We start from the raw sequence: 25,700 nt of genomic DNA, 5'->3' as shown, positions 1-25,700 counted from the left end.
AACCAAGAAAAACCCAATCCAATTGTTTTCTTGGGCCCACTTGTCCATTCTTATTACCAAATTTTCACATCAAAACATGGTGCCTTCAAGCATTTTGTTTTGGAGTAGTTGAGACTCGAGATATTACTGGTCACTTTTTGTACGTATGACACTGTCACTCCTGAAGTATGTGCCGGTTGCTGCCGTATTCATGTAGGGGCCTGTATGCATTTTATTATTAGTGATGTAATATCCACACATCTTTTTTTACTTCTCTCACATCTTTTTAGTTTTCGGCCGTTGGATAAGATGAATGAAAAATATCAACGGACAGAAATTAACAAGGGGTGTGTGAGAAGTAAAAAAGAATGTGTGGATAGCATATCTCTATTATTACACATGAGAAATTGTCCAATGTTCTTTTGATCTTCTCTTTGAGCATGACTGTCACGAGAGCAAAAAACGCTTGACAACTTGCTCCAAAAACGACTTGCCAAAATTGCGTGCGAACGCAATCTTTCCCTTAAGAGATGCTTATGGATTTCGAGACTTGAATTAAAACATTAGAAATGAATGCAAATAGTTGAATTTAAACAGACTTTTCTTCCATTTTCTGATAATATCTGCACATAACCACTGTTTGTAAATGCAGACTAACAAATGCATAGAGGGAGAAGGAGGGAAAGAGAGAGAGAGAGAGAGAGAGAGAGAGAGAGAGAGAGATGAACGGCCATATCATATATAACAATGGAATTTTCAGCTACATGATCCATTAATACAAAGTAGAACAAATGACCAATCAAATAGATAATGTGACTTCACTTCACTTGACTTATTTAATAAAGAATTTGAACATTACATAAAGAATCAAAGAATAAACAGAAATTGGATTGACTCTGAATACTAACAATAACATGGACTGCAAAGAATTGAAATCAAATATCAACCTACAACTGCTGTAATTCTTACAAAACAAATGATTCTGACACTATCGGACGAAGATTTATCTGCAACAAAAGAATGAATGAATACTCGTGACAGATTTCCCCTACATACAAAGAATTCTGTATCCCTTTTTTCTGTATGCAACAATGGAATCAAAAGTGACTGTATTGTGTACGAAGAAACTAAAATCCACGGCTATTTAACTTGGTTGCGAAAATGATGACGAGCTGCCTGCTGCATCAACTGGTGTCCATGCTGAGACTGTGTAAAGAGGCTGATCCATCCAACTTAGAGTAAGTGCTTCTGCTGCTCCGTCTTTCTCTTGCTTCTTCACGGTGTAATTCTCACTAGCATACATCTTTAACAGAAACTGGCTCTGAAGCATTTCCCTCTCCGTTATCCCAACGCATCGAAACCCTTCTTGCTCCATCAACTTCCTCCACTTCTCAAAGCTCTCGTGCCTCTCCAGCCTGTCGCTTCCTTCACAAGCAATGATGTTCCTAATTTCTTGTGCAAACATCTCCTCTACTTTGATCCTGGCCTGGCTCTCCAAGGGAAGACTAGAACCGATCGAGTCAAAGATGGCAGAGTAGTACTTCAATGAGTTGGAGACTCTTGTCTCCAACTTGGACTCATTGTGCTCGGCCTCTTGCTCTGCCATAAGGACTATTGTTGGGTTTGTACTTCGAATGAGTCCCAAAAAATCCCTCAGCGCTCCTCCTGTTGCGTCATAAAGCGTCTTGTGCAGTTGGAAAACACAATTCACAGCCACACTCTCATGCTCCTTGACATGAAGCATCCAAAGCCTCACATCCTCCAACCTATCCACAACCGGGTGGAACTCAAAAGGTAGGTTCAGTGCCCCAGCAAATCCAGCAAGCCTATCTCCCGTCTCGTTGAGCTCTTGCTTCGACTCCCCTATCCCTGTGATCCTAACATGGCTCGGAGGATTGGTCCTCGACGCCAAACTCTGGAACAAACTGGGCCACTGCAGCCCTTGCTTGATGTCGAAATCTATGATGTGAACCCTGTCCTTCCCTTCAAAAGCTCTCAGCAGTATCTCATTTGAAGTGAAATGAACAAATTTTGGAATTGGGCTAACCTGGTTTAGAAGCCTCAGCTCAATCCCAGAGTCCTCATCCCTTCGATCAAACTTTCGAGGAGCATTGATCTGAAACACATGAGGCCAAAGCCTTGTGACTCTCAGAGATAATGCCTCAGTGTAATAAGCAGAAAGCCGGCTTATAGCACTTCCTTTCGGCGAAGCAAGCTCCCCCAACTTAGCTATAAAATGGTTGATTGCTGCAATGTTCTTCAACCCAATTGCCTCCACACAAGCTGTAAGCAAGCTGACAAGCTCAAACCCTAGATGCTCTGCCTCACTCTCATCATCCTCCTCCTCCTCTGCCACAACCCCTGCTCCTCCATGTGGGACATAAGGATTCCGAGTACCGTTACCTGTGTCGTGTTCGGAGGCACTCTCATTTACCCTCAAAGCCAAGCTCTGGCTCTCCGACGAAGTACTCGACCCTCCTGATCCTTCCCCCACCAGTCCACGGCTAGCCTCGCCGCCGCCATCCTTCTTCCCCAAGTCAGTAATCTCAGTCACAATTGAGTCCAACCAAGGATTGTTCGACAACGGAAGAGGCTGCGAAATCTCCTCTGCCGGAACATAACAAACCCTGTCTTCATCCCCTGAACATGTCAGAGAGAACGGAGGCTGAGTCGTTGGAGGGAGATGGAAGCCAGGCTGAAACCAAAAATTCCCACCACCCAATTGGCCTAAACTCAAACCACCACCGCCTTCGCCGTCACCGCCATTATCCCCACAACCCCTTTTCCTCTTTGCCCTTTTTCTGAAAGACTCATCATCATCCACCGGCTCCGCGAACCTCTTCCCTCTCTTCTTCTCCCCCCAAAACTGATCATGATTCTCCTTCCCTGTCTCCACTAACGCCGCTGTTGCCGTCACAGGACCGCTGGTAGCCAGAGGAGGGAGCCGGATGCTCTGCTTTAGAGAACAACCGCCCGCCTTCGAATCGATCGATTTCTCAACCGAAAGCCCCACAGGCCTAATGGGTTGCGACCTTGAGGTGTCCTTGCGGGGAAAACTGCATGGTAAGTCCAATCTCTGCGTGCTCATCGATGGTAGCTGGAAACTGCAAGCTTGTAACTGGGCTGCTGCTTCACTCCTCAATCTATGCCTTGGTGACAACAATGTGGAACTAGAGCACCCAGCCAACATATTCTATGATCTTCCTAATTTTTTTTCAATTTTCTTTTGGTAATCTTTGGTTAATTTCTGTGCAGCTAAAGATCCACCCACCCAATGTTTTTTGTTTCAATTTCTTTTTTGATCTCCCTAGCTATCTCTTCTTCCTTTCGGGTTTTCGAAAAATGTATGAACTTTTGAATGAATGTGTGAGATTAAAAGAGAAAATCCAGAGAGATAAACTATGTGAGTGAGTGAGTGTGTGAAAAAATCAACAAATAGGAATCCGATGAGTGAATAAATCAATCAAATGGTGTTTGTGTATAAGTGCTGTTTTTCCTATATGTGTATTTTTTTAATGCAACAAAGAAGAGATTATGCTAAAAAATTCCAAACCCAAATCAAAGAATCAAAGAATTTTTATAAATTCCTACAACAACAAGATCATCGGATTCCGAAACGTTCAAAGAAAGCTCATTGGGAAGAAGAAAAGATTTGATTATGGATCACCATGGAGAAAAGAACGGAGTGATATGGAGTAATGCAGATACATACATGGCGGATGATCAAACTCCGAGAAACTTTGAGGCCCAGACCAGCATTTGAATCCCCCATGGAGAACAACACCATGGCTGAAGCAGAACCCAAAAACCCTTTAAGCTTGCATGCGTGAAAAAGATGAAGATCAAGCAGCTCTCTCTGTCACTCTCTCTCTCTCCTCTCTCTGTTACTCTCTCTCTCTCTCTCCTCGTTCTCTGTCACTCTCTCTCTACCCAAAAGAACCGAAAACCATAGAACACTTGTGTTTTTATATATTAACAGGGCTTTTGGTTCTCTCTCTCTCTCTCTCTCTCTCTCTCTAGACAATCTCCATGACTGTCTCGATCATGGAATTTTTTATTTAATTTTGCAAATTGTGTGAAAAAAATGGAGGGCAAAGAGCAGTGAAAAGGGTGTTGGAAAAAGGCCGAGGGGGGAGTTGGGATTTGTGGGCCGTGTGATTGAGATCCGACGGCGGAGAGAGATGGGGTATATGACCGTTGGGGGTTGTCGGTGAAATATGACCGTTGGGGGGGGGGGGGGGAAGAGGGTTTGGTGTACGGAAATGGGGGTGTGTGGACACGTAGGGCGCACGTGCCTGTGCCTGCTTTCCTCCTGCCTGCACTTCACTCGACCGTTCAGGTACAATCATCATTGAGGTTTTTTTTATATTTGGATTCTGTTTAATTTCCACTTAACTTAATTAAGTATGGTTTAAACTGTTAAACCATACTTAATTAAGTTAAGTGGAAATTAAACTTTAACTTCCTTAACTTCTTTCAGGGCCCCCTGAGTCCTGACCAAGCAGATTTTTGACACGTGGTGGCCAAAGCTTCTGCCATGTGTACTTCTTCCATTTTTGCATTCATATTGTTTTTAACATCTATGAAATATATTAATATGGAAAATAAATTCTAATTTAGAATTTCTTTCAACGAGAAGTCTTGTTGACAACCTCTCATGTAAGCATTATTGATTTCTAATTTTAAATCATGTGAATCAAACCTACAAGCATCAAAGGCGAGTAATCAATCTTGTGCTCACATCCAACTAATTTTAACATTCTTTTTCGACATTCATACGATAAAAACTGCCAAAACAACGTCTAATTAATACTTGATTATGTAGTAAACTTTATGTGCATTCTCACTTGCAAACAAAACATTTTACATTAGGACAATTCTTAGTTTCTAACCGTTTAGTCTTAGAACCCAATTTTCATACCCCAAATGGACTTTTAACTTTCATACCCCACCTGTTCTCTTAATTTCAATGTTGAATGGCCTTTTCACATTGCAAAAAATAGATAGAACCCAAGAATTATTGAGTTTGAAAACAAGAGGACAATTGCTGTAGTATTATTCGTCCACTTCATTGAGCAAGAAAATGAACTCTTCAACGGTGAGGATCCAAGTATTATCCTATAACGCTTAAGAGTTTAAATTATAACATGTCAATCTACATGCTATATCTACTAGACAATCAACGTATATTCAATTATTCATAAGTGTTGGTGTTTGTCCTTGAGTTTTTGTGTTATCATATATAAGATGTGAATTATAACGATGAATAATACATTATCTTAAATCCCTTAACGTGTAGCATTCTTATGTTAGATATCTAAATTACCAATCTTAACTGAACTACCTATTTGTAGCATTATAAAGTAACTTGTTACACGTCTGTGAAGAAAGTTTTTCTCATGTAGTAACTTATATAAAAGGAAGGTATTCTTTGATTTCTCCTCTGAACTTGTATCGAGTTGCCAGTTTACTCACTCAATTTTTATTTTAGTCAATTACTACCATAAAATTTTATTAATAGCCGCTTACCACCATGCCATTAGATTTTCAAATTTACCATCTGTTTTACCCACAATCATGGGGAATCTAATTGGTACGTGATAAATTTTAACGAAAAATTAGATGAAAAAATGGAAAATCTAACGGCAAGATGGTAATCAGCTATTAATAAAATAAATTCACTAAGGTAATTAGTTAAAATAAAAGTTGAAGAGATTAAATTAGCAGCTTAGTACGAGTTCAAGAGAAAATCGACTGATACTTTTATAAAAGGAGTAATGTTTCAAAACTCATATGGTGGGATGAGAGAGAGAGAGAGAGAGAGAGAGAGAGAGAGAGAGAGAGAGAGAGAGAGAGAGAGAGAGAGAGAGAGAGAGAGAGAGAGAGAGAGAGAGAGAGAGAGAGTAATGACACTTGAATTTGCAAAGGGATCCGGATCCCTTCCTCCTAATCCACCAAATCAGAAAATCCGTGTCGTTGAAAATCGATCAAACGGCTGAAGTTATTATAATTTTTAAAGTGGGTTCCTGTTTGTAGTTGTTAGATCAAATTTCAACGGTATGGATCCCGTGATTTGGTGGATTAAGAGGAAGGAATCCGGAGAGGATCCATTTCCCTTGCATTTGCATAGAAAAGGTTCATATGGTGGGATGAGAGAGAGAGAGAGAGAGAGAGAGAGAGAGAGAGAGAGAGATAGAGTAATGACACTTGCATTTGAAAAGGGATCCGGATGCCTTCCTCTTAATCCACCAAATCAGGGAATCCGTGTCGTTGAAAATCAATCAAACGAATGAAGTTATTATAATTTTTAAAATGGGCCCCTGTTTGTGGCTGTTGGATCAAATTTCAACGGTACGGATCCCATAATTTGGTGGATTAAGAGGAAGGGATCCAGAGATGATCCCTTTCCCTTGCATTTGCATAGAAAAGGTACCAGGCTAGGGTTGGGGGAAGTTTGGTTGGGCTTTTACCATGCCACATCATTGATAATCCCCAAATGCTTACAAACTGGATTGGGAGATATAGTGTGATTGGTAGACGGAATTAGACCTGGCAATTTCTTACACGACCTGTTAATACGACATGAAAATAACGAGTTTCGGGTTAATACGATAACTAATCGGATCATTATCGGGTCACACGATAATAACCCGTTAATAACGGGTCCTTAACAGGTTTACACGAGAGTGACACGTGGCTAACCTGTTTCGACCCGATAAGGAAAAAGTTATTTTGATGATTTTAATTTTTTAAACTGCTAAAAAAAACTTACTATAAAATATAATAGGTATAATGAATATGTATATATTGTTTATTAATCATTATTCTCTATAAATTTTAAAATTTAAGTTTTATTTATTTATTTTATAGTATATTATAGACAAAGCACTCGTAGTTGCATCCTCTACGCTTTGAGGATGGATATATGATCGTTTGAATTTTTAAAACCATACAAACTCTCATGAATAGTATTTTTTAGGGAGTTCAAAATAAACAAAATTCATAATCATTAATGTATAAATTTGAAAGATGTGAAAGCATAATAAACGTTCATAATTACATTCTCAACACTTAGACGATGGTTACATGGTCGTTTACATTTTTAAAACCCTCCAAATCTCATGAACAATGTTTTTTATTTGAGTGCAAAATTAATAATAATTATTGTAGAAGTGTGAAAAATGTAATCACTCGTAATGAAAAGTTTTACAATTTTCATGAGAGGGTCAACTCCGAAATTTAATATGTATATACTAATTTAGTAGTATGTTTTACATTTTTTTGGGTCAAATTATGTTTTTCATTTTCATTTTTATTGATTTGAAATATATCTTTCTTAACGGGGTAACGGGTCGGGTCATATTACCTAAAAATATTAACGGGTTGATTTCGGGTCGAGTCATATTACCCATTTATTTTAACGGGTATTACACGACAAGACTTGTTAAGTTATCGGGTATGACACGAAAACGACACGAACACGAGACACACAACATGAATGTCAGGTCTACACGGAATGGTATAATACGTGTTACTATATAAATGGTAGGATATGTGTTAAAAAGTTAATAACTTAAAAAATAAAATTTCTCACCATTTATATAAAAACATGTGGTGTACCATTTATGTTTCCGTCATAATGAAAAATCCTGAAGTGAATGGAATTACAACCATATAGTGTCCGCCCTCCAATTTGGATGCCCTTCTCTTCCCCTCCTATTTTATGCGGTCACGGTTAAGCCACGTCAACATTTTATATTGATTTTTTTATAGAGATAATAAGACAAAAAACAATAAGAATATAAAATATTGACGTGATTTAACCGTGACCGCACAAATAGGAAGAGATGAGAACGACATCCAAACAGGAGGGCAGACAATCCGCCTCCAATCCTCCAATTAGGTATTGGTATAGAGGCCATAATAATTCTGCCAACTCTTTTGATTTGAAACGAAAAACGTCAAAAGTGTAAAAAGACGGTTAAAGTAGTAGTCCAAGGATGCTGTAAAATATAACGTATATCATTGACAGCACCGAAAACGAATCTCACCAAAACGATAATATTCCTCCTCTGCACCCAAAAGTCCAATGTCTCTTGTTTTGTGACCATATTTCTTTACCGTTTGCCCTTTCAACTTTCTACTTTCTTCTTTCCGGAGGATTCGGTTGCACAGTTAACAAAGAAAACGAAATTAAATCAAACGGCGGTGCCTCACCTCCAAGGTGAGTGACTTCGATGATACGGGTATAACATTACTATGACGTCTCGTACTGTACAAATTACTCTCCTTTTAAAGTATTAACAATATAAAATTCAAAGGTCGGCCTCTACACCCAAAGGTTCCAACAGGATCTTGCATATTAGCATTCGTTTCTCCTTTTGCACATGAAAACAAATTTGAAAATATTTTATATGGTCTTCATTAAAAAGGATCCGACGTTCTGAACATTTTAACTCTGTGATCTTTGATCAAAAACACAAAAAAATTAAAATATAATAGTTATAAAATTCAAAATACTGCGAAGTACCATAAAATTTCTGAATATTTTGATGAGTTGTTGACATCTTAAATTTGCAAGTATCCAAATGTACTTGCTACGTTTAAGGAGCCAACTAGACTAACTAGGGTTTGTTCCGACCTAATGCCTAGGTTGAATGATGGGTGGTCGGAATTCATTTTATACAAATTAAGAGTAGAAATTGTGTCTTTATGCCGTAGCCGTTTAACATTATATGATCAATGCTCCCGCAGCTTTAAATCCAGAGGACGAATAGACACAACGAAAGATCATGCAAAAAACGGCAGTTACGAGAAAACGACATTAGAACACATCGTTCCAACTTCCAAACGCTAGGGGTGCAACTCAGGCACGTTAGGCGGGCTAGATCGTCAACCCAATCCTAACCCAACATTCCTAATTCGGGTTTCGATTAGGTTTGGGTTCATGCGGGTTTATTTGGATTCGGGCTTATTTGGATTAGGTTCGAGTTTTGTAATTTTATCAAATACAATCTTTTAACACATTATTTCGTAAGATAGATCTCAAATTTTGAACCAAATAATGCAAAGCTATTTAAAATTCAATTTTACACATCTCCATTCATACCGAAAACAAGCCAAATGCATTTTTCAAATTTCAACCATGCAAAGTTGAAATTAAATGACAAAACAATACCAACGTTTTAACAAATAAAACATAAAAGTGACTATCGTTTATCTTCAAATGAAAAGCAAACAACATTCAACTATAGCTCTCCCAAACTTGTATCTAGCTCACATAATATGAAATGAAACAGGTAATGTGTGCATCAGCCAAATCGAACCCAATAGATTATCGGGTTCAGATTGGGTTGGGTTTAGCCTTTTAAGCGGGTTTTTACTTCATTTTAACCTGCTCAATCAAGTTTGAAATCGAATTAGACACGGGTTGACTCAGGATGACCCAATCTAATTGAACCCCTACCAAACGCGTAGGATCGAAGTTCAACCTAAAGTCGAACCACGGATAAACAGAAAACATTCCCCGAAACTCGTTAAACTAAAATGGCACTGATAGAAACATAAAATGACCATAATTATTCTGCTTTTCAAATTTGATTCTGCCCATGTCTTCAAATCCATGTATGAAGCATTTCATATCCAAACACCCCCCAAAAGCCAAATGAAAACCATGATTTCGTTCAACAATATACGCGGCTCAAATGAAACTGTTCTATCTTTCTACATTTTGGAGCCACCTGCTATATCGACTCCAAAAACAAAGCTTCTTGTTTGCTGGTAAGCCCGAGTTCATTCAACGTCAATGCACTTTCTCCATCGCTAAAAGCGCGCCTGGGGAATGGCCTCACCTGTTTACCAAGATGCTTAGTATTGACAGCATTCAAATGCAGTTTTGTTCTATTTTCTCCACGAAAACAACTAAATATCGATATAATTTGCAAAGATTGATAACATGGGCTTACGGAAAGTGAAATGGGTATTCAATTAAACGCAAACATTACTCACCACTCTGTAAGAGCCGGGTTTGACCCTTCTGCCAATATCAATAAAGTCGAAAAGAGACTGCAAACAGAATCACACTCTGGTTTAGCGAGGATGGGCAAAGAGATGATTCAGTTAAATACATGTACATTCACAAAATTTTACCTGCAGCTTGTCTGTCCTGAGAAATCGACGCCCGTGGCGGCTGCCATCTGGCATTCGCACCAGAAGGGTTACAGCATTCTCATCATCTGATGCTGGTTCTTGAGGGAGAGTAGCTTCTTTTGCTGCTAATTGTCTCTCCAATTCCTGCAAGGAAGGATCATAGAGAATAAAGATATCAGCAACTTTGAAAGTAGAACTAACCAAAAAAATGAGTTACACACTACTGATGACGAGGAATGCGCTAGTGTCTGAAAGAAATGTAAGCAGGGCCCAATTATGTCTCAGTACATACAAACATAAGCGGTGAATGCACATTTTTCACATTACAGTACTAACTGCCCACCATATTTGGGAATTGTAATCCCATCTGATTAGAAAAGGGTCAATCATATTCATATCAAAACAAAAACTAACACTAAAGCCATGGACGAAAACCAGAAGTTCCAAAATGCTTAAATTAGTAGTCTTCTATTACATAAAAGTAAACTAATTCTTTTCCATTAATTTCTTTGATTCAGTCTCCATAATAAACCGTAATACCTAATTCCGGCTGGCTTCAAAATACAGAAATACTATATAATTCATTGGATTACAAACTACTAGTCATTTTCCATCTCAAATGTCAAAAAGCTTGAAATTTTATTGGCAAAAATCCTACAAATATTTATAGAGAAGTGGCTCCATTCATTCCCATCCGAAATTTCAGAATACTCATTCATTCTAAAACTCCCACTTCTTATCATTTTTCAATTTCAAAAATGAAGAACAGAAACACAAAAAGTAAGAGTGGTGAACTTTTCAAATGTTGAGACTTCAGAATAAAAGTTTGAAAATAAAAGAAAAATAGGATAGTAAAGAAAATGTTAAAATGCCACATACGGAGTAGAGCCACTTTTCAGAGAACTCAGAAAACAAATTAAAATAAATGAATGGAGAAAAATGGTAGTGTTTAGAGCTGAGTTACTTAACCATACAAAATACTGCTAATTAGATTAATTTAGAAGGAAATATAAATGATGAACAATCTTTGCAAGAGGGATATACACAGAAAAAGACAGAGGGAGTAACATAACCAGCACCAAATAATCTAAATCTAAGCGAACATGTGTGTGTGTGTACATATAGTACCTGCTCCTCCTCGATTTTCCTTTGAGACTCTTCCTCTTTTAGTCTGTCTTCTTCACGACGAGCTTCAGCTTCCTCAATAGCCTTCAATTCTTTTTCTCTGTCAGCTTGAAGTGATGCAAGATATTCATCGTCCTGCATGTATCAAGTTAGTACAACCAGTCACACCACTTTTGGTGGCCAACTTTCAGACATTATTTCCGGTATTCAAACCTGTTGTTCACGTATCAACCGCTGCGCTGTAAGAGAGGGTGAAGGAGGACGAGGTGATGGCCGGACGTATGAACTGTCAGGGCGCATAAAATGATGTGGTGTGTAGGGAAGGCGATATCCAGTCCCTTCAGGAATTCCACCAAACATTGCAGCCTCAAGCATCACTGCTTCGTCGTGCTCCTCTGAAGAAATTCCTCCCCACTTCAATTACAAAAACAAGGCCAAATTAATTGGTGTAAACATTTACCAATATGATTAATTAACAAAAATTTCAGAGTCATTCAGAAATTCTAATAACTTACAAGGGAAGATACCTCATCTGAAGGGAAGACACCGCCATTGTGCCGAGGATGATTACCCATATCCTGCTCTTCAGGACTTGAAGGTGCACTATGCTCATCAGCTCCAACTTCTTTTGCAGTCTCCACAGAGCCAGAAGACATGCGCCTGGACCTGTGTCTGACAAGAGGCTGCTCCTCCAGATCTTCAGTTTCTTCTTGGATGGATGAACTTCCTGCCTCCAACCTAATTCACCCAAACCACCCTCATCAGGAAAAACGTGTATAACACTCCAATAGCAACACAAGATATATACCTTCCATTTGGTGCTGCTAAATTTTCCAGCTCCACCTCTGCTGCCTTAGAAGCCCCAATATCTGATAAGCCAACATTTTGCCCCTGGCCATGCAATGCTTTCTCTTGCTCTGCTGCCTGGACTCAGTTCATGTTAAACGATATAATATGGATACCAACAAGGAGAATTAAAAAAACAAAGGAAAGCAAACCTTCAGTGACAAAGAAACTGCATGTGCAAGTTCGGGATCCTCTAGCTGAGGCGGCCTTTGCTGAGGTCCATTTTCATCAAACTGTGAGATCAAGAAGAGAATCAATACAAAGACAATCACTTAGTCTATATACCATTAACACAAGGTCCAACTCAACAGCTGTAGGCTATTGTCACATACACTTGGAGCACCAAATTGTTGATTTGGTTGGTTTTCTTCAACTTCCCGTTTTGAAGCCTCGATTGCAGCTCGAATCATTTCTTCTTCAATATCATTGCTATAATCCTGCGGATCATCAAATCGAGGAGCACTAGGTCCAAAATTTCGGTGATGATATCCATCACCTGAAGAGATATCTTGCGGTCCACTCCTTTCCCCAGCCTGAACAGCTGCGGCAGCTTGAATATCGTCATCATCTTCCTCATCGATTATAACAGTGCCAGGGATACCTTGGCCTTCTGCCTCCTCTGTTCCAGTGACATCATCAATGATAGGAGCATGGCCAGAATGGCCAGATGGATGATCGCCATCTTTGACTTCAATGGGGATCTCCCTCACCTCTCTTGGATGAGTAACAAATGGTGTACGGTTTGTAAAATGTGTACCACTATCAAATATGGTTCTACCAAACTCTGGATTAAGACTAGAAAAGGGATTCACATCACCGGTTGCAGATAGAAGCGATAGAGGATCTCTCCGAGATCGAACTGGAACCGGATCATCGATATCCATAAAATCATCTTGAGCTGAAACAGGTGTATCATGCGCACTGGACATGAAAAGTCATAAATGTTAAGCTGGAGACATCATCCAATAGCTGATGATATGTCATACTAAATATTTAATAATGAGCAACAGCAGATGAAAAGCATACTTCACCGATGTGCTTCTATCTCCTTCAGTAAAGTAAGCATTCGCAGCTGCATTGAGATCGCCACCATGCTCCTAATTGCAAGCAAAGACAACAGAAGAATATCTATGAGAAATAATAACAAAGATTATTTTTATTTATTCATTTTTCGACTTAGTTGTCTATTAAGTCAAATAGGAAAGAGCTCCCTAAAAAATCCAAGAGACTAAAACACAAACCTACTCAAATAAGAAGCTAAATAGTTCTTTTGTAATGGTGGTTGGGAGATCATAAGAAAGTTGTATCAGATGATGCTGAAGTGAGTTTTTCTCACCAGAAAGCATTGAGGTAAATCCATCACAACTCCAAGAAAAAACAGTTGTACCATAGATACAACAAGATACATTCAGTGGAAAATTTATGCTTCAAGGGTTCTAATCAGAGACACTTGGCCCGACTTTTCAACACCCAAAAAGTTGTTGAGGTACCAGTGCATTCACAACACCTCCAACTTTTTATCAAACATATAACCAACTGTTCGCTACCCCGAGTACCCATATTTCTAGCATTGAACCAGTCAAATCGAAAACTAATTCTTTAACCGTACAATGGTAATCTCACTGTGCTAAGAAAATCCATCTATTCCTCTACCCACTCTATCCATTCACAACCCTAACAAAAATATTCAATTACTTTCGTGATCAAACGAGTAGCGCAAGCAACTCCCTTTCTACCTTAGATTTCCAAAATGAAAGAGCCCACTATTTAAGTATAATTTTTCATTAACTTTAGCACAACAGTAGTTGATGAATAATACAATCAAATAGCATCCCAACTAAATCGACACTTTATCTCAACATACCATTAAACTCAAGCCAAAAAACACCATCCCAACAAACTAAAGTCCACATCCAAATTTCAAAAATTCATAATAAAAGATCAATCCAAACACTGCCCAACAAAAAATTCCCGATTAAAATTCATTGCCCAGTGCAGTAAAAACCCTAATAGCAACATTACCCTAGAAATCGAGAAACAATTCGGCGATTCCGATCAAAACCTCAGAAATTGAATTCGGAACTTGAAGAAATTACCTCCAGCTTTTGCACGGCTATGGCTTCGGAAGCGCCGGTGATGCTGATGAAGGTCTCGATTGCTTGCTGATTAGGCCTCGCCATGGAAGAACTTGAAGCAATTTTTTGGAGGTCGGATTCTCAGTGTCTGTGGGTTTTATGAGTCTAATTTTGTTCCGGAGAGATGGTAGTAAATAAATTAGTAAAGAGATATTTTTGTGTGGAAAAAAATGGGCTGTATTTTATGTGTTTATGCATATAGACTCATAGAAGGGGAACTAAGGCCGCGTTTGGATGAGAGTTTATTAGGGATTTCGAAACTATGGAAGTGCTTTTCGGTCGTCCTTCTCCAGTCTTCTACGTCTCTCTCTTTGGAGGGTAAAGCATCGGGGGACACATCACCACGATCACGCCTGGATAACTTGTTGTCTAAGCAGGCTGTAAAGGACACATCGACTAGGGTTTGATCGTCAATTTGCATACTAGGGATGAGGCTTTTTCTTTTAGAAAAGAAGAAAAAGGCAATGAGAGGAAAAACTTCAAATCTCAAAAGCTCGAAATCAGTGGATCGAAAATTTTGAGTTTAATTTTAATGCTAGAATCAAATTTACACGGTACGTGAAAAAACTTCAGCTCAATAAGGGTGAGTTCTTTTTCTTTTCTTTTTTCAAAAAATAAGGTTGAGTTCAATTGAGTTTAATACTCTCACCACTATTAAATAAGTGTTGTGTTATCCACACATTCATTTTTATCTTCCACATACCTTCGTTAATTTATGTTCGTTGATCTTCTTCAATTCATTCGATCTGATAGTAAAAAATTAAAAGAATATATTAAAAGTAAAAAATGTTGTGTGAATAGCTCTACCTTTAAATAATTGTGCTATAAGAGCACAACTCATATAAGACAATGTCAAAGGCTTTTAGCTTAGTTGGAAGGTAGAGTTGGACGTTAAGTTTTGATTAAAATATGTAACAATTAAACTCGTTCCAATATAAGAAGAAAAGGTAAGTTGAATCGCCGTTATGACCATTTAAGGGACCGTTTAATAACTATTTCGTTTACAGTTTTTATTTTTTGTTTTCACTTTTTAAAAAATTTAAAAACTGAAATATTGTTTGGTCATTACTTTCAGTTTTCAAAAAAAAAAAAAAAAAACTAAAAACTACTCCCTTGAGTTTTTCGCTTTTTGATTTTCAATTTTCTTTTTAAAAATAAAACTTAAAGTACTTACAAACAAGATTTTAGTTCTCAATTTTCAAAAAAGTGAAAAGTGAAAACCAAAATCTAAAAACTGAAAAACAAAATGGTAATCAAACGATCCTAAGATTTAGTAGTAAAATGATAAAGGAAATAATATTGCATGTGGTGTTAGCTAGAGCAGTGTGCTTCATCCTTAGCAGTAAGTTTAAATCCCTATTCTCGCAATTTAAAGAACTTAATATAATTATCATATTGTTTATCAAACAAATAGATAAAACAGTATGTCCAGTTGTACCAAAACTCTAATTATTTGAGGAGATTTTGTGTACATATATCATAAACCACATGTGTTAGAAAAGAGAATTACTAAGAAGAGTATATGTCTAGTTGCACAGAATCTCTATTTTATAGAAGGATATTCTAAGTCAAACTCCCATAAATCACACAATCGCTTCATGAAAATACTACCAAGACTATATTTTGTATTATAATTGTGTACCACTTGATGAGACGAATATTAAATAGTGTAAATTCATGTGAATCAATGATTTTTTTTCAATAAATATAGATTATATAAATAATACTACAATGTGGTTATGAAATACCAATCGGTATTTTGTGAAATTTTATGCTCAAATGATTGATATTCCAAACCTTGTTTACGTTGTTAATACCATGACAAAAACAATACTGTGTTAAAGGTAGGGCAAACAACACAAAATGATTACCATTGTTACATGTTTAAGAGCAACTCCAGCGTTGGAGCCCTCCCCCCAGGGTATACACTATTCAATTCACCTAATGAACAGTAACTGCCCTTAATGAACAGTAATAGCCCTGGCAATAGCATTTGCATCTCCACCGTTACACTTCAATAGTCATGGCAATAGGCAATAAAATATTAGTATTTTTTTTATTTATAAAATAATACAAAATAATTGTAATTGTAATATCGGATAAGATTTTTAATCGTTCTCGTTGCGCCACGTGTCATTATCCAAAGTATTATTAAATAATACAAAATAATTTTATTTGTAATTTCGGATAAGATTTTTAATCGTTGTCGTTGCGCCACTTATCATAAAATCCGAAAAGACAATTATTGGGGATGGATTTCCGATAAATTTTTTAATCGTACTCGTTATACCACGTGTCATTATTCGAAAATACAATTATTGGTGATGGATTTCTGATAAGATTATTAACCAATCACGTCGCGTCACGTGTCATAATCTGTTCACAATCTTTCAGGATAGATTTCCATCAGATTTTTAACAAATAACGGCATGCCACGTGTCATAATCTATTCACAATCTTTGAGGATAGATTTTCATCAGATTTTTAACGAATGACGGCATGCCACGTGGCATTATGTACAACCTAATCCTTTCTGAATCCTCCATATAATTCACCATCCATCCTCACAAATCTCACACCAATTTTCTCAAGATCTCTATCATTATTCATATTTTCTGCTTCCTTCTTCACAAAAATTTGTATCATTATTCATAGTTTATGCTTCTTTCTTACAATATCTTCTTCTTCCTCAAGGATGATGTGGGAACTCGATCAGGAAGAGGAAGAATTGTTTAACCAATCAGAAGCAATGTTCAATCACCAGGGGGCAAAAAATGAGAGGGAAGAGGATGATGAGCGTAGAAGGAGAGATGACGAAGAAAGAATGGGCAGAGCCTCACATTCCCGTCGAGTCATCCAAGTTATGGCTCAGATCTGCAAGCCCAGCCATTCCGGAAACCTTGATAGAAGCAGGCAACGACGAGGTATGGAACTCTTGGATAATTATTTTGTTTCTAATAGTACATTCCTTGATACGTACTTTAGACGTCGTTTCAGAATAGAACGACATTTGTTCAACAAAATCATGATTGTTGTTTGCAACCATGATTCTTACTTTGTGCAAAAGAAAGATGCTTTTGGTGCTATGGGTCTACTGCCTGAGCAAAAAATTACTGCTGCCTTGCGGATGCTTGCATATGGAGCATCTGCAGACCAAGTGGATAAGATAACGAGGATAGGGAAATCAACCATTCTTAAGTCCCTGATGAGGTTTTGCGGAGCAATCGAATTTATCTACACCGCTGAGTACCTCCACAAACCTACAAACATGGACTTGGAACGGCTGTTGAAGAAGGCCGAGATGTGTGGTTTTCCTGGGATGATTAGAAGCATTAATTGTATGCACTGAACGTGGAAAAACTATCCAAGTACATGGCAAGGCGCTTATGGGGACAGAAAAAGAGCAAAAAGTATCATTCTGGAGGCGGTGACATCTTTTGATACATGAATTTGGCACACCTTTTTCGGGGTCCCGGGAGCTCAAAATGACATCAACGTCCTTACCCAATCCCTAACGTTCAACAATGTCCTGTAAGGAAAGGCACCAAAAGTCATGTATGAGGTCAACGGATATATGTACGACGGGCCATACTACCTAGCTGATGGCATTTACCCGCGATGGTCAACATTTGTCAAAACAGTGCCACGTCCGCGAAGTGCAAAGGAAAAACACTTTGCAAGCTATCAAAAGGGGTGCAGGAAGGATGTGGAGCGTTGTTTCGGTATCCTCCAAGCTCTCTGAGCGATCGTCAGGAGTGCTGCCAGATTATTTGATGTAGAGTCACTTCGATCCATCATGATGACGTGCATCATTCTTCACAACATGATTGTGGAAGATGAGTACGATTATGAAGCCGTTGATGAATATGAGCAAGACACGATGAACAATTCAAGAACACGTATATATTGTGCTCATGACGCCACCGATGAGCCCGTGCAACATGAGCCATTACAAAGGGATGGACGTTACAATGAAAGGCTCATTCAACGATATACTGCATTTCAAATGCCAGACATGCACAATGCCCGGCAAATTGACTTGATAGAGCACCAGTGGACATTGAAACAAGCTGAAGATAATTAAGTTCATGTAGTGTGTTTTTTTGAATTTGGTATGTTTATGTTATTTTATTTGGTGTGTTTTATTATTTGGTATGTTTATGTAATTTTTTTAGTGAGTTTTTAATTATTCCGTATGCTTATGTAATTTTATTTGGTGTGTTTTTGTCATTTCAATAAATATTCTCTTAGTATAAATAACTTACCAAATTAATTTGAATAAATATTTAATAAATTGGAAACAACATAAATAATACAAACAATAAATAATAAATTACAACCCAAAGTGATTGGAAAATTATGGGCTCCGACTACAAAAACTACTCTATTCATCATCACTTAACCAATTTGTGGTGCTAGGATGATCTTCTCTTGTGGTGCTAGGACCATCTTGGTTTGCTATCGCTTCTTTTGCACGTCTCCTTCACGCCACATCCGCTTTTTCTGACTTCCAAAAAAATTTAGAATTTGAAGACTTCCCTTCTAAAGGCGTGTTCATAATCTCACAATCTCGTTGAGCCCGTCTTTCTTCTCTAACATGTTCCATTTCTTGCCTAAGTAGCTCTCTTTCTCTCTCATTAGCCTGAAATTCTCTCTCGATAGTTGCAGGTTTTGCGTCCTCTCTAGCCTTATCAGCCTCATATTTTGCCAGTTCCCTCGCCAATGTCAATTCACCTTGGCGAGTAAGTTCTTCCATGAACTTTGCATAATCATTCTTGGAAGCACTACCTTTTCTCTTTGAAGCCTTCTTACCTTGAGGCCTAATTGGATAACGGGTCGAACCCGACGCTTGTTCAGGGAGGGGCGTTTCGGGCAATTCTTCTGCATCATCTTCATGAACATGCGAGACATGATCGGATGTAGAGTGTAGAGGGGTGCTGTTCATGTGCACTTCTGGACCGACTGACACAACTCTAAATTTAGGACAATCTTTGAAAATATTCCTACATTCCCACCGGTTGAATGATTTATTTTTGCTTTTGGTTTTGGCAGCGTACCAAGCTTGTGCTTGAAGTTCCTACACAATGCGAGAGAAGAAATTATTATAATGAAAATAAGTAACAAATAAATAATACAAACAACATAATTATAATGTAAGTAGGTAACAAATAAATAATACAAACAATAAATAATAAATTATGTAGGTAACAAATAAATAATACAAACAAATAATTATAATGTAAATTTGGGTATCAAATAAATAATATATTGTTACCTGATCCGAGTAATTTTCCCCACTTCGAATATTACTACTAGCTTGTGCCAAGGCGTCTCTCCACGTACTAAACGATTGGCTAAGTAATTTCCAACGACTGGACATCGATTCTTTGGTTCTTTTCCCACCAATTTTCTCAAGATAATTGGTATCAATAACACTCCATATTTCTCGCAACTCCATCTCATTACCCGTAAGCGAACTATGAGCAACTTCAACCCAGCTAGTACACAACGCAACATCTTCAAGAAGCGACCAATTCTTACCTGCACCAGTGGTCATTTTGTTGAAAAAAAATGGATTCAAACTTTGAGACAAAGAAAGGAATGTGATTGAAAGTAGTTGAGAAAATATGAAATTGTTGTGTAAGGTAGATGATAATGAGAAGGTATTTATAGAAAAGTAAAAGCAATTTTTTTTAAAAAAAAATTCAGATTTTTTTTTGAATTTTTTACAATTTTTTTTTAATTTTTATTCAATTAATTAATCTCTGCCGTTGGATATAAAAAAATTTGAATTCCAACACTCCAGATTGTGCCACGTGTCACAACGGTAACTTTTCTTAATTTTAAAACTATTTTTTCTTTTATTTTTTTATTTATAAAGCATATTAATATCCACCGTTGATCTTAGATCGAACGGTGGATATTAAATAAGACTTTTTTTTTTTTTTTGATGACACACCTCGACCGAGATCAGGGAGTGCTGGCCGTCACACTGAGGTGACGTAACCTTGTGCACGGTGCGGAAGCTAATAAAATAGTAATACAAATAGTACGAATAAATAAAAACTAGCAACATAAAGTAATAAAATCAAGTGCTAGCGTAAGTGAGACACAAGTTCAGAGCATAAGCCTACAGCAGTCCAAAAGAAAATGATGCGACAACAGTACACCCGAAGGTGACCCTACGCTAGTGATCGTCTGTCAGAAATGCCGGGAAAGCCCTCTGGGAAACCACCGAACCTGCTAGACAACTAGAACCTGGAGGGGCGCAAAACAAAAGCGTGAGTGGGCAAAAACAAAACTTTTCGAAAACCATTTCATAAACAAGATTCTAACCCCTTGTCGTAAAACCTGTATACTTCCCAGAAAATGAACATATGTACGTATGTATATAGATGTGCCAATCATGCTCAAGAATATGCTATGTCGAAACCTCAGAATGAAATGCAAGTGCTTAGGTATAAATAATATCAATAACATATAGCCTGGCAGCCAAAGTCACCTGACGTGACCTGTACGGCTGTATATAGAGCTCAAATCTCAATATCAATACTAAACCTGCCCACGAGTCGGAACCACCTAAAGTGGTCTGTACGACAGGACTGTGCACCTAACTTGGATCCAAGCTGAGCGTGTGGTGCGGGAGGTGAACATCACTGAAGGACTGTGCCCTACTCTGGGCGGGAGCACTAACACCGGGGGTGCAGGTTATGAGCTCTCTAAGCATCTCAAACCACTACTGAATATAAACATGAATAACACTTACCTGGCACTTACCTGTGCGTCCACAGCACTCAACATGCATAAGTATATATATGCAACTAATAATGAGACTAATGGTGCATAAACAACTATAATATAATGCATGGCATATGACAAATAATAATTCAAATCAATTTCTGGGAAAATATAAGTATATAGGTATATACGGAAAACCAAAAGCCCACTCACTGGTAAGTGGAAGGGTCGTAGCCCCCGTGCCTCGAGTGACCACGCTCGTCCTCGAGATACGTATCACCTATATGCGAAACAACTACAAAAACGTTAATTTTAAAGCACATAACCAATCTTTCGTAATAACTTCTCATACATTGCTCAAATTGGACAAATGAATATACCAACGTGCTCTACACAACCTCAGGAACACACCCAAATTTTTAGAAAAAATTTTCACCACCGCACGCGCCCCCACGCGCCAGCCAAGGCACGGCCACACGCGCCGGCCACGCGCAGGCACGTGCCTGACACGCTGACGGCGTCAACTGACGCCGTAGGGAATATTCCGTCAGTTCTAACGGATTCCGTCAACGGCGTCAGGAATATTCCGTCAGACTTGACATTCGATGGTTATAAACGAAAAATCACAATTTAACGGTTATGTTAGCTTCGATTTTGATGATATTTTACAGCTACACTCGACCTTATAAGAATGCAATGAATAAATTCGATCTTCAATTTAAAATATTTACACTAGTGGATAAATCTTATTTTATACTTAATGGAAGTATAACATTAACTCCTAAGTGTTTGTTAAATCTATCAATTTGATAGGATATGCATTCTATGAAACTAGTTTTAACGATCCAACCGTTAAATATGTTTGTCTATACTTCGAGATAGCATGTGTAAAAAATTGAAAAAAAAAAAAAAAACATTCAGAGATTAGGTAACGGGACCATGAGTAAAAAAAAAACATTCAGTGATTATTCTGGTGGTTGTCCAAAATTTTGCTTTGTTCGTGTTGGTTATATCCAACAAGGGCCATGAGTGAAAAAAAAAAAATATATATATATATATTTTTATATGTAAATGAAAGATTATATTCACACATCCCAAATTACTTCTTCCACACCTTTTTAACTTTTTAATATTTTCTATACACCACTAACATTTGATAGAAAAATATTAAAAATTTAAAAGGGTGTGGGAGAAGTAATTTGGGGTGTGTGAATATAATATTTCTATGTAAATAACTCATTTTTCCAATTGTATTTAATAAGGAAAACTAATGAAAAAAACTTGAAAACTTTGAGTTTTAATTATAAGGACAAAATAAAGGGTAAAGTGAATAGTACCAGGATTGACTTTTTAGTGTAAAAATGTGGTTTTTCGTTAAAGTGAACAGTACCGTGAGCTTTTCGTTAAAACTCCCTATTTAATAATGGGTGATACGAAAATGAATTGTTGACATTAACCATAAAAGATCTCATAATTGTGAAAATTAACTCAAACAATAAAATATCCGTAAAATTGAGTGTTACGTACATTAAAGTTATAAATAACAATTATCTTTCTCATATGCATAAGATATAAATCAATAATAATTAAAAAAAGGACGAATTCACTTCGAGTCCTTTTTCCAATATGAAGACGAAAATTCAGCAGGAAAATAAAAAAATAAAAACAAGATTGGTGGGAAGATTGTTTGCCTTCCTAAATATCTCGTATAATAGCACCGGTTCATCTTAGACCGCCACTTTCATTTCCTCTCTATTTCCTTTCCTAGATCAGTTTCTAAGGTTTTCAAAGATGTTCTCAGGCTCCCAATTCGATGCGACCAACGCCTTCTCCGGCGGCGGTTTAATGGCTTCTCAGTCCACTCAATTCGGCGATTCCACTCTGTGACAGCCTGTCTCGGACTTTTCATACCGTAAGGGTGAAATGACGGTTTTGCCCCTAGTATGTTTGTTTCGTTGTGTGGTCGTTTTTGAAATTTGGTTCGTTGATTTTGGACCACACACACACACCCACACTCATTCTTCTCTCTCTGCCCTGTCCCGAGTCTCTCTCTCTCTCCCTTTCCTATCTTTTTCGTACGGACAACACCAAAACCTTTGGAAACGTCACGGATCGAGGAAACAAACTACATATTTGTGCTCGTGAGGTCCTTAGGAGTTCAACCATACCCATTTCAGGTAAGGGAACCTTCATTTTCACGTCGAACCCGAGAGGTGTAAATCGGGGTACTGTTCATGCACACTTTAATTCTTGTGTTTTGGGAATTTCAAGCTTGTAGGAAGCTTGGTGAAGTCCTTAGGAGGCTCGGGGTGGTTCGTTTGAAGGTTTTGGACGTCGGGATCGTGAGTTGCAGGTTTGGCCGGATTTGGTGGAGTTTTCCCGGCGAGATTCCATTGGTTTTAGTGCTTGAAAGTGGTAAGGATTTGTTCATCTAGTTGTAAGCTTCATTTTGGTACCAATTTCGTGAAATTTGGGTGACAAACGAGTGAGATACGAAGTTTGGAAGTTTTTCCGGTTTTCTAGCGACGGCGACGGCACCGGAGTTTGGCCGGAGAAGATGATGGAATATTCCGTTAGTTTGGACGGAATATTCCTAACGGCGTTAACGGAATCTGTTAGACTTAACGGAATATTCCTGACGGCGTTAACTGACGCCGTCAGTGTGCCAGGCACGTGTCTGCGCGTGGGTGCACGTGTGGCCATGCCTTGGTCGGCGCATGGGGGCGCGTGCGGTGTCAGAAAATTATTTTAAAAATATGGGGATGTTCGTGAGGTTGAGTAGATCACGTTAGTGTATTCACACACCCTATTTGAGCATTGTATGAGAAGTTATTTCATAATGTTGGTTATGTGCTTTAAAATTAATGTTTTTATAGTTGTTTCGCATATAGGTGAGACCTATCCCGAGGACGAGTGCAGTCACTCGAGGTAAGGGGGTTACGACCCTTCTACATACCAATGAGTGGGCTTTTGTTTTTCCGTATATACCTATATACTTGTGATTTTCCCAGAAAATGAAATTAAACGTTTATATGTTTTATATGCCTTGCATTATGTTTGCCCGTTTAATTATGCATTATTAGTTGCATATATATATATATGTTTGGTGTTGCGGACGCACAGGTAAGTGCCAGGTAAGGTATGGTTTATGTTTTTGTTTAGTAGTGATTTAAGATGCATAGAGAGCTCATAACCTGCACCCCCGACGTTAGTGCTCCCGCCCAGAGTAGGGCACAGTCCTTCACGTGATGTTCACCTCCCGCACCACACGCTCATCTTGGATCCAAGTTAGGTGCACAGTCCTATCGTATAGACCATTTTAGGTGGTTCCGACTCGTAGATGACTCGAGATTATTCGCCCAGTCTTCACGTGATCGTAGCACTTAAGCGTACTTATTTACACCCAGTCCTGTTGTACATATCACTTTAGGTGGTTCCGACTCGTGTGCAGGTGTAATTAGTGAGTTGGAGATTTGAGCTCTAGATTCAGCCGTACATGTCACGTTAGGTGACTCCGGCTGACAGATTACATGGCTTTGATTGACATTACCTGGGTACTTGCATTCGATTTAGAGGCATACGACATGGCATATTTTCTGAGCATGTTTTCTATATTATGTGTATATTCTATTTTTCTGGGAAGTATACAGGTTTTACGGCGAGGGGTTAGAACTTTGTTATTGAAATGATTTTTGAAATGTTTTGTTTTTGCCCACTCACGCTTTCTATTTTGTGCCCCTCCAGGTTCTAGTTTGGCTAGCACTTTTGGTGCCTCCCAGAGGATTTTTCGGCATATCTGACAGATTATCACCAGTGTAGGACCACCTTTGGGTTTGTTTATTTAGTGTTGTTTCTCCCGGACTGCACTAGGTCTTCCATGTTCTGAACATTGTTTTTCACACTTACGCTTGCACATGTTTGTTATTTACTCTGTGTATAGCTGTGTTTTTATTTATTCGTACTTTTATTATTATTTCTTAGCTTCCGCATTGTGCACATGGTTACGTCACTTCCACGTGACGGCCAGCATTCCTTGATCTCGATCGGGGTGTGTCACAGTCCCTCTCCGGCCAAGTTAACGCATCTCTCGAATAACATTTTAAAATAATAAAATAGTCAATTTCTATCGGTTATAACCGCCATAATACTAAAATAATAACCGTCAGAAAATAAAATAATAAAATAGTTAATTTCAGTCGGTTATAACCGTCGGAATATGTTAAAAATATTTTTAAAAAAGAATTCAAAAATATTGGCAGTTATAATAATTTTATGGTGGTGCATCCGACACTAAATATCCGCCAGGAATTTATGTCGGATATAACCGACAAGATTTTATTGTTATTCGACAATAATTGAATGATGTGTCGGATATCTTTTATCCGACATAATGGCTTATTAAACTGCCACCATCTTTCGACACCTAAAGCTAATATTGTAGTAGTGTAGTTACAAAATTATAACCAAAATCATAATTAAGAGAATAAGGCCTTTGCTTGACATCTGCATCTCTGATAACCAATGTGCCTTTGTACCAGGGCAATCAATACAAAACAATATTCTTATTGCCTATGAATTGTTTTCTAGTTTCAAAGGTAGGAAAGGAGCCACTCGTGTTATGAGAATAAAGTTGGACCTGGAGAAAGCTTATGACTACCTTAATTGGGATTTTATCTTGTATGTTCTTTTAAGATTTGGCTTTGTTGAGAGATGGGTTAATTTGGTTAT

General features: G+C 38.0%; 1 protein-coding gene and 3 pseudogenes across 3 annotated transcripts; 1 reads left to right on the top strand and 3 right to left on the bottom strand.

Moving 5' to 3' along the window:
* Nucleotides 1–783: 783 nt before the first annotated feature.
* On the bottom strand, nt 784–4,051 carry LOC137723566 (scarecrow-like protein 28 pseudogene; annotated as a pseudogene). Its single transcript, XR_015961523.1, has one exon. The product of XR_015961523.1 is annotated as a scarecrow-like protein 28 pseudogene (transcript).
* A 5,486-nt stretch (nt 4,052–9,537) lies between these two features.
* On the bottom strand, nt 9,538–14,739 carry SAY1 (Ubiquitin-like superfamily protein). Of its 2 annotated transcripts, none has more exons than XM_068461883.2 (11): nt 14,196–14,739; nt 13,126–13,196; nt 12,432–13,020; nt 12,252–12,332; nt 12,062–12,177; nt 11,781–11,991; nt 11,467–11,667; nt 11,257–11,388; nt 10,129–10,272; nt 9,988–10,044; nt 9,538–9,830 (listed from the first exon to the last, which is right to left on the bottom strand). In XM_068461883.2, the coding sequence occupies exons 1-11, from the start codon at nt 14,277–14,279 to the stop codon at nt 9,723–9,725; spliced, it is 1,794 nt and encodes a 597-aa protein (XP_068317984.2). In that variant the 5' UTR covers nt 14,280–14,739; the 3' UTR covers nt 9,538–9,722. The 2 variants fall into 2 exon arrangements, with proteins under 2 accessions (XP_068317984.2, XP_068317983.2); XM_068461882.2 differs by having other exon boundaries at nt 11,769–11,991; nt 14,196–14,736.
* A 344-nt stretch (nt 14,740–15,083) lies between these two features.
* Nucleotides 15,084–18,318, top strand: LOC148697367 (uncharacterized; annotated as a pseudogene).
* A 300-nt stretch (nt 18,319–18,618) lies between these two features.
* LOC148697366 (uncharacterized) lies at nt 18,619–19,633 on the bottom strand (annotated as a pseudogene).
* Between the last annotated feature and the right edge of the window lie 6,067 nt (nt 19,634–25,700).

The sequence above is a fragment of the Pyrus communis genome, chromosome 4, assembly GCF_041283825.1.
Source record: "Pyrus communis isolate YQ-2024b chromosome 4, ASM4128382v1, whole genome shotgun sequence".
NCBI classification, from domain to species: Eukaryota; Viridiplantae; Streptophyta; class Magnoliopsida; order Rosales; family Rosaceae; genus Pyrus; species Pyrus communis.
Note: the sequence above shows the minus strand (reverse complement) of the source record. Positions and strands in the feature narration are given on the sequence as shown.

Coding starts and splice junctions, on each gene's coding strand:
- SAY1 (XM_068461882.2), bottom strand. CDS start 14,279: ATGGCGAGGCCTAATCAGCAAGCAATCGAGACCTTCATCAGCATCACC. Junction 10,273..11,256: donor GGAAAATCGAGGAGGAGCAG/GTACTATATGTA, acceptor CCTTCCTTGCAG/GAATTGGAGAGACAATTAGC. Junction 9,831..9,987: donor AACCCGGCTCTTACAGAGTG/GTGAGTAATGTT, acceptor CTTGGTAAACAG/GTGAGGCCATTCCCCAGGCG.